Source organism: Nymphalis io, chromosome 22 (assembly GCF_905147045.1).
Source record: "Nymphalis io chromosome 22, ilAglIoxx1.1, whole genome shotgun sequence".
In the NCBI taxonomy this organism is placed as follows: Eukaryota; Metazoa; Arthropoda; class Insecta; order Lepidoptera; family Nymphalidae; genus Nymphalis; species Nymphalis io.
Genome location: NC_065909.1, coordinates 3,541,649 through 3,551,989, shown reverse-complemented (window position 1 = coordinate 3,551,989; position 10,341 = coordinate 3,541,649). Strand labels below are relative to the sequence as shown.

Here is a 10,341-nt window from a genome sequence, read left to right as displayed (position 1 = left end):
AAATTCCTCGAATTGTAATAATTCGTTATCGGGTTCCCACAATATTGTAAATATTTGGGTGGCATCGAATTAATAGAGATCCCTCCATGAGATCATTAATAACCACGCCCGCTGTCGGACTCTTTGATTACAATCCGTATTATGCGTTTCAAACTATTAAAATTATAGATAACGACAACTTAACAACATTAATTTTACATCTGTCCAAATTGGGCATATGAAATATAGACCGTGTAAGCAGGTTTTAATGGGGGGATGATTAAAAAATATGCGCGATGGCTGTATGATGATAGCATTGCATTGGTCAGTGGGAATTATAAGCAAAGCAGGATCAGTAGTGACCAGGCCGCGACGAGAGGTGGTCGCACGACCGGTATAGGATTAAATTATTTTATAGTTTTTTGTGTCGTGATTAATTTAAGGACTTTGTGAAATGAAGTGGGTGGTGATAGCCAGCTTTATCGTGTGTTTGGCGACGTTAAGTAAAGGAAGTGGTAAGTTTTGGGATTTATTCATATTTTGTGCCATATCATATATATATATTTTATTATATGTATTTTTAAATTAAGATTATCTGAAAGCGATATTCCAGTCACTTGAAGTACGAATGTACAATTTCATTGAATAATTGGAATAAAAACTATATTAAAAATATTTATTCTAATTTTAAATTACTTTGACAACAAGTTTAAAAATGCAATTTTTGCCTTATTTAAAACTTCTGTTAAATGGTAATTATTGACATAAATGAAACAAATGAAATTTAATTAAAATTAAATGACATTATTATGTGTATGTAATTCAAAGCTATATATTAGTACGTAAACATTCAGATCGTTTTTTTAAATAAGAAAATTATCATTCGAAAGCAACTGGCCCTAGATTTGTGCAAAAAAAAAATGGATAAAAAAAGAAAAAAAAAAATTATGAACTTCAAGCTCATACGACACTTACAGAAATAAATATTAATTATCTGTTTCATTATTAATATACATATTTTTTTTTTGTATTTTAGTATTATTTTACATTCATTTAATAAATTTTACTGTTACTTATAATTATCGATTTTAAACAGATAAAAAAATAATGAACAGTTGATGAATGTTAAAATCGGTACCGGTTCGGTAAGATATACCTTAGAAGCGGCGAAAGAAACTCGACGAGATTATTTTTACATATTCTTAATATATATCATCATTAATATATAAATCTAAATTATATGATAGTGTAAAACATGATTCATTAACATTATTTATATAAAAAACAAAGTACTTCTGGGCTTGTCTTTTCGCACTTATATCGAAAATTATTAAATCATGTGTGTGGTTTTAATATAGAAATTACTGGAATTTCCACTGGCAGTGTTTTATTTGCATAAAGTCTCTGTATATTATTTTGAGATATCTTCCGTTATTTTGACTACGTCCTCAGTTTGAGCCGAGGTTCATTCTCGCAGAAGTCACACTTAGATGTTTTTTTGAGCTCTCTTATCAGCATCATTTTTTGGGCTCAGTTTCAGTGGTAGCCCTTAACTGACGCCGTCAATGCCAATTAGTCCAAAGCAAAGCATATTTCGGAAAAAAATTATGAAGCTTTTATAGTGCAAGACCCCTCTTAACACAAGCTTTGGAGAGGTAAATAGGAATGTTAGTTATATACATATGTAAATACATTTCTCAGAGGATTTTACTTTACATCCGTGACGTTGCAAGTCAGGTAAAGAGCTCTGAAAAAATATCTTCGACTTATTTAGGAGTTTTTTTTTTGTTTTTAAAAATTTTATGTAAATAAGATAATCTGTCTATTCATTACATGATTGGCATGTTGAATCTAATTTTGTTTGTTTTTCATTGCGGGGAGAGTATTTTTCTAATACTAACATTTCAAGGTAGAGATATTCTTATGTACTGTTAGATTATATAACAAATTTAAGAACTTAGTTGTTGATCACTTTGTCTTATGTCGTTATTTTAATTTTTTAATAAATTACCGTATTTTATACAGACAGTTTATATTGTTGTTCGATGTTTTTTATTCTCATAGTTCCAATAAGATGGCAATCCGATACGATCAAGTTGAGCTACTCTGTAAAAGTAGACTGATGGCTCATCTCGGAACACGATTGTCAATTGTTAGAAACTGATATGCAACAATGACCATAATTATTATTACATTTAAAGGAAGAACGTATCAAAATAGCGTATCACCTTGAGTCGCTTCTCAACATTTAAAGAGTAAAATGCAAAGTGTGTTCATACAATTGCATTACAATATACGTACGCAGAACAAACGACATAACGCGTTTTCTGAGGCACGAGAAACATTGCTAACCATAAGACTGGGGCGCTGCTAAGAATTCTTGACGTTGAAAAAAAAAAGATTTTCTTATCTGGTGTTTAAACCCACAAACATTTCTGTATTTATTTAAAAGTTATATAACTTACAAACTTAATTGACTTATATATTGACTATATATATATATATATATATATATATATATATATATATATATATATATAGGTTTTTAAAATTATCATACAATATATAAATGTGTGTTAAATGCGCCGGCGCAAACAAATTAAGGGGACGCGATTGTGACTTGGTTTTATTTGTTAAGTTACAACCAGACTTGTGCAATTAAGTGACTACGAATTCACTTCGCAAATGTGTTACACGAACGCACCCGAGGCAGAATTTTACTAATTTATACTGATTACGATACGTTCCCGATTCAATTCCGATCCAACTTTGAATGATCTGTATTTATTCGATTGGGAACCGAACCGATAATATGTTAACATATACCGTTATGTCGAAATCAAACGTAATTTTTAACTTTTATGACAATAGTCGATAATTAAATTAAAGACTAGAAAAAGGGAAAAACGGCAACGATCACGCTTCGATTCGATTGCGATAAAGTAACAATTTGTTAGTAGAATTGATCCCCAGTACGTAGCAATTACATCTAAACAATTGAACAGAAATTTTGCAAATACTTTATGCTATTGACAATAATGACAATTATACATTTTTGGGAGTTTGTAAATATGTTTTATCATTTGTATAAATGTTTAATTCGTTAAAAATACTTAGTTTTTAGTTATTTACATTAAATGAAACTCTATTTTAAGCGGTTCTATTATAATACCAACATATTTCGTCATCGTCCATCAAAATACATAATATTTATATTAATTATATTTATATTTATTAACCCTTTTTTTACTAGTAAAATAAAAAGATGGGTTATGCTAATTTAATCAATGGAATTGTTTCAATGCCGTCAAACGTATCTGTTTTATGCATGACTACGAATGTGTGGTGCCGTCGCAATCTGATCCCGTCAAGCAAGTGTGTCCGATCCATTAAACGGCATACCGTCATTTAAGTTAATCATATAGCTGTAAACTGAAATGTGATAAGCAAATAAAAGAAACCTGATCTTTAAATTCAAGAAATTTTAGAAAGTATTTCACAAGTTTTAAATTTATTTTTTACCGGTTGATAGTTCCACTTATTAATATCAATAAATAAATTAAATATATTATGTGCCCTCTTCACCTTAAGCTTTTTGTGTATACATAATTTATATTTTTATTTATTTTAAGTAGTTTCATACTGGCAAAGGGGCCACCTGATGGTAAGTGGTCAACGCTGCCCGTAGACATTGGATCTGTTGGAGATATTAACCGTCCCTTGCAGTGTTAATGCGCCACGAATCTTTGTAGTAATCCTGAGTCTGAAAACTGGAACTCCCGTGCCTCAGAAAGCACGTAAAGCCATTGGTCCTGCGCTTGAACTCTTTCCGGTCATGTCGGATTGCCGTCCCATCATATTATGAGAGGGAGGGAATAGAGCATGTGTTTTTACACACTTGTAAACTATTGGTATGTCCTTCGCAGTTGGCCACTGAAGTCGAAATCGGCAAGGAAGCTTCAGCATTTGTATCGGCTGAAATCTATTAAATGAAGGATCCCTTAATTGCCAAAAACCTACTAGTTAGAGGGATAAACGTTTTTGGCATTTTTAATTGGAGATTTATAATTAACAGAATTCAAAATCTACCGTAACCGTAACAGCCTGTGAATGTAGCACTGCTGGGCTAAAGGCCTCCTCTCCTCTTTTTGAGTAGAAGGTTTGGAGCTTATTCCACCACGCTGCTCCAATGCTGGTTGGTGGAATAGACATGTGGCAGAATTTCAGTGAAATTAGACACATGTAGGTTTCCTCACGATGTTTTCCTTCACCGTAAAGCACGAGATGAATACTATTCAAAATCTATTCTCTCTAATTCCGTTTTAATCTACCGAGTATAAGCGCGTCCCTTTAAATTTCATCCTCTAGCACCATTAGCGCCATCTCACTTTCATAAATTTTGAGGAGTTTTGGAGAAAATTTTGAGGACATTTTTTATCCTCAAACGTACTTAACCTCTACTAGTCTTCACGTAGAAAGTACATCCATGTCAAACATACTGGTGGTAGAGCTTTGTGCAAGCTCGTCTGGGTAGGTACCAACCACTCATCAGATATTCTACCGCAAAACAGCAGTACTTGGTATTATTGTGTTCCGGTTTGAAGGGTGAGTGAGCCAGTGTAATTACAGGCAGAAAAGGGACATAACATTTTAGTTCCCAAGGTTGGTGGCGCATTGGTGATGTAAGCGATGGTTAACATTTCTTATTTTCTTCATTTCTTACAATGCCAATGCCATTGGTGACCACTTGCCATCAGTTGGCCCATATGCCCGTTTGCCTTCCTATTATATAAAAAAACAGCCGACATGAATAATTAAATTTCCCATTAAAACTATAACAACAAGTAAAATGCCGTCATAACATTAATCATTTTATTGTGTTGCATCCTAATTAAATTTTTATTGACACGCACACTTACGTAATTGTCGATAAAAAACTTTAAATGGACTTGAAAATTTTCTACGTTAACGGAAATAATATTTGCTAACAAGTTTTTCCGCAAGTACATTAAAATAAATAATAAATTATGAAGGTCGCGTTTCTTGGCAATAGCTAACAAAGAACATTCCAACTTTATACTGTAATATCAATACGATCTCCTCAAAAAGAAAAAAAATGCTCCCATTAGCCCAGCATTTCCTTCATTTACAGTTTGTTACTTTAGCTTACTTTTAGTGAGCAAAACTAATTAATATATAGCAAGAAAACATGTATTTTAATCAAGCATATAATACATAAATACAATATAATATAAATATAAAAAAACCGTATTTGTTCTTTGCCGTCTTTGAACCCGAAATCGTGAGCTTAGATTAATTAATATCACCTAGAGTAAATTAATTACTAACTGATTTCGCTGTAAGCGGTTATATAAAGTATATAAGTAAAATAATAAAGTGTATTTGTTTTAAGTTAAACTGCATAATAAAACCGAAATACTAATGTTTAATCATTAGTAATTCCAAGAATTTACGTCACTATCAAAGGTCGGGTCGCATTCATTCATGTCGCGATAACGCTTATGAAGTCACAAATAAAAGAAAATAAAACCGACATTGAAACAATAAATAAAATTCTTTATTTACGTTATATAACTGTAATTTACTTGGTGGTAGGGCTTTGAAGGGCTTGAAGTGTGAGTAGGTTCTGAATATAAATGGTAGTAATTAATAATAGCATTAATAGGAGTAGTACTTTCTTAATAAAGATTTTTGATTTTGTCAGTGTAACTACAGGCACAAATGACATAATATACAAATAGGCACAAAGGCATAGTTGCTAAGGTTGGTGGCGCATTGACAAGGTAAGGAATGGTTAATATTTCTTACTGGGGTAGTTATGGGGAAGGGGATGAATTTACTGATTTGGGGGATTTTTTAAATATATTTTTAAATATTAAATTAAATATATTTTATTTAGAAAGAAGACAATATCGCCTACCTAAATCTATGTTTAAAAAGCGTAAAAAATACTTTAAAAAGTAATAATTAATATAAGTATTATAAATGTATTATCAATCAAATATTAATAAGGTTAAATTAGTAAGGTTTATATAAAAATCTCGACCGAATACATTATATTAGAATTTATAATACAAGATAATATAATTATTTAAATTAAAATGTTGCCGTGTGGGGGGACAGCTCTATATTAAACTAAAGGCGTATCCTTTACTATGACGGGCCGGTGCGCGGTTGGTAGATACTTGCCTTTCATGCCGAAGTTTGTGGGTTCGATTCCCACCCAGGTCTGTCTAGTCAGGTCTAGGTCAGTCTGGGTGTAATTATCTATATAAGTATGTATTTACAAAAGAAAAGTAGTATATGAAGTATATCGGTTGACTGGTTTCCATAGTACAAGCTCTGCTTAATTTTGGATCTGATGGCCGTATGTAAATAATGTCCTAGGATATTATATATACCTTGATCTCATAAACATAATTATTATGTATCTTTAAAACGAAACTCTATAAAACTTTAAGACTTTGTTGCATATTGCAAACCTATATATTTGCATTTAGGAAAAAATACTAAACCAATTTATGTACAACTTATACCAGAAGAAAAGAGTATATTATCTCAATAATTGTCAATGATGCAGGTTAAATCGTTTATATCATATTTCGAACATTATATATAAAAATTGTTACCTCAATTAAATATATATATATATATATATATATATATATATATATATATATATATATATATATATATATATATATATATATATATATCAAATCTTGTATATATTTTGTGTATCTCGGAAACGGCTCTAACGATTTGGCCCAAAGTTTAAATTTAGTTCTAACTCTAACTATGGTGTTTTCTTGGAAAATGCTAATATTCGTAATAAGTATTGTTATTTAGTAGTAGAATATCTGATGAGTCCCAGACAGACTTGCAGCAAGCCTTACTACTGTGTATTTATATATTTTATATATAACGTCGTATTATATAATACAGAATTTATATGATTCAGTTGAACCAAGTACATGCGTCAACATTTCTGTCATTACATAATCAGCATCTTTATGTATACAATGTGGTACGAATCGCTAAAATTGTTAAAACGTTTTATGCGGGCGTTATCTAGCATAATATATGTTTCATAAATTAAAAGTCATACATTATGTCAAGGAAAAAACGAAGTAAATAAGCTAACGTGTGTATTAGCATAGCCTGAATCGATGGACCGTTATATCGCGAGAATTGAGACTTACACGCTTTGCATAAGGACACGGTACAATGCGGGCCAGAAATATTGAATACAGATTATAAATGCAAGTTTTATTTAATCTGTGTAACATAATTTAGAATTTAAATGATAGTAAAAAAATACTTTATATAATTATATGTGATTGCGTTTTAATGATTGATAAGTTTAGTTAAAGCCTTAAATAAATACAAATAAAAATAACAATTAGTTAGTGGAATGGTGCCAAGAATTCACAATTCCGATTCTCTGGGCGAAAAATGAACCCGCTCTCCTGTCACCAGTAGAGGTAATAAGACGGATTGTAATATTTTTGATGAAACTTTTTTGCGTTTTAATATTATTAATTTGAATATGACTTAGCCTTTGACTATTTTATTGTGATGTACAATAAGTATAAATAAAAAAAGTAAGTTAAGTTAAATTAAGAACTTTCAATCATTCGAGAGTTTAGTAACTCTTTAATAACTAATACTCGTAATTTTTTTTTTATCTACAATAATATAACTTTCAAGTCAATACAAATTACGAATTTAAATAATATTTTATTTTAACGGTAAAAGTTTTGTAGCAAGCAGTTGAATTCATATTAGCATTTTGTTTATACAAATGCGAAGCCTTTGCTAGTATCATTTATTGAGATCTAAATGTTACACGTATGCTAATGGAATTAACGTCAGGCAGGTTTTTATCCTGTTATTCTAAAACATGATCTTTTACACAGTGTATAAAATTATTTTAAAATTAACTTTCTCATAATTTAAATTATTTTAGAAAGGTCTTCTGTCTTTAAATTAGTCACCTAATAATAAGTTATTTCTTTAGATTATATACACTAGCGCTCTCTGCCTCGTTGCCTGCCTCGTTAGTCTAGTGGCTTGATGTAAGGCCGCAGACCCGGAGGTCCTGGGTTCAATTCCTATGTCGGGCCAATAAAAAGTTATTGGGTTTTTCTGTTCAGACAATTCTCAGTAGCAGCCCGGAGTGTGGAAGTTGGGAGTGTGTACGCTCCCGTGTCTCGGAAAACACGTAAAGCCGTTGGTCCTGCACCGGTCGTATCGGATTAACGTCCCATCAGATTATGAGTGCTAGGGAAAAGTGAGTGCACCTGTGTTTGTGCACACACTTGTGCATTATAATATGTCCTGTGCAATTGACTAATCTCTCTTGAGATTGGCCGCCGTGGCCAAAGCGGTCTGGAGGCCATTATTATTATTATTATGCACTAGCAATATTAGAAATATTGTTAATACGGTGCCAATGATATCTCTAAGACCTTACTGGTTCACTTCTCACAAACTGGTTTAGCAGTAGAATTGTTGAATTGACTTGCTGAAATCTCTACCGTCGATACCAAGACGACTTTAAAAAAAGCTTAATATCGAATTAAAAAGTTTTCATACGAAAATAATTTAAAGACGGAACGTTTGAAGATCATAAAGATATTGTATGTAGTAACACAACCATAAACCTGTTATGTTAAAAGAAAAAATATTTTATCAGATTCATCATCATCATCTTAAAATGCTGCAGCATGATATCTTTATTACGAGTTGTGTTTATCTAATTAAATTTTAGTATAAATGTATTTTTTTATAGTACAGGTAGGCTGACGAACATATGGGCCTGATACCTGATGGTAAGTGGTCACTAACGCCCATAGGTATTGGCGTTGTAAGAAATGTTAACCATCGCTTACATCGCCAATGCGCCACCAACCTTGGTAACTAAGATGTTGTCCCTTGTGCCTGTAATTACACTGGATCACTCACTTCGAACCAGAACACAATAATACTAAGTGCCGCTGTTTTGCTGAATAATATCTGATAAGTGAATGGTACCTACCCAGAGGAGCTTGTACAAAGTCCTACCACCAGTGGAGAAGAGAAAACACTGGTAGAAGAGAAAACATTGTCTTTACGTGGGAGCGACCTGATCGAAGTCCGTCATATTTCTTGCCATGATTATTTTTATGCATATATTAACGAAATCTATATTATTGACGGCACAAGAAATATTACATCGTAGTTTCTAAGTTTGGTGGCGCTTTGGCGATGCGCAGTCGGTGTGCGGAATTTAGAACTCGACCAGCGAAATCCTAGTATCGTACTAATATTATAAATGTGAAAGTTTTTATGTTTGTTAATCAATCACGCAAAAACCGCTGAACAGATTAAGATGAAATTTGAAAAAAAGATAGCTTATACTTTGATTTAACTCATAGTCTACGTAACACCTGCTACTTCCCGCACATACATATTTGGAATAAATAAAAATTAAATGAATTCCATTTACAAATACGTATATTTGTTAATTTTGCTAATCATTATAAATAATCCTGTTTAAACCAGTTATAAGTAAAATAGTCCAGCTAATATCGTGTGTATACTTATCCTTGTGAGTTAGTATACACGATGAATACAAGATCGGGTCGTTTGAGGGCAATAGCCGGCGTTGTCCTCTGCGTTGGTATCGCGTTACCTGTTCGGATTCTATTTTACTATTTTTGTATTAACTGCATACACGTAACACATATGACATATCGTTATTGGGTTCCGTCGTAAAAAAACGTATTATTATTACGAGTGTAATTGAAGACACGAGTTGATGAGGGTGATAAGTCGCAAAATTTGTAATTTTTTTAAAGGCAAAATTTTCAATTTTATTTTGCGAATATTTGAACTTTTGTGTAATTTTGAGATACGAATATTATGATGTGTGAGAGTTGGAATATTTTATATTATCACCAGAAGATGCAGCGCGTTTCGGAGTATGTTTTATAGTACATAATATTATTATATAAGTAGTGTATATAGTGGTTTGTATATAGTGGTTTGTATATAGTGGTTTGTATATAGTGGTTTGTATATAGTGGTTTGTAGTTTGCGCTTCGCAGTTTCTCCCACTTTAAATATAGAATATTGATGTTACAAGCGTTAATTTTATATCTAGTCAAATAATATTTTTCAAGAACTTTCTACACATGTATTGTGTACATATTGCTACTATTGTATATCAAAATCCAAATATTTCTGATCGTTACATATGCTATTAAATATGTCAATTCCACGCAAGCATTACTCTCTTTTTTCTGTAGCCGGTTAAAATAGAATAGCTCAACTAAAAGGTCAATACATAAGCTTATA

The 10,341-nt window shown here is 31.7% G+C and overlaps 1 protein-coding gene across 4 annotated transcripts in view; it reads left to right on the top strand.

Annotated features, from left to right (window-relative positions):
• Positions 1–310: 310 nt before the first annotated feature.
• LOC126777075 (protein draper-like) overlaps positions 311–10,341 on the top strand; it is a 29,002-nt gene continuing 18,971 nt past the window's right edge. For all 4 annotated transcript variants that reach the window (XM_050499951.1, XM_050499952.1, XM_050499950.1 and 1 more), the window contains exon 1: positions 311–494. In XM_050499951.1, the coding sequence (XP_050355908.1) occupies positions 434–494 (61 nt within the window). In that variant the 5' untranslated portion in view covers positions 311–433. The remainder of the gene's footprint in view (positions 495–10,341) is intronic.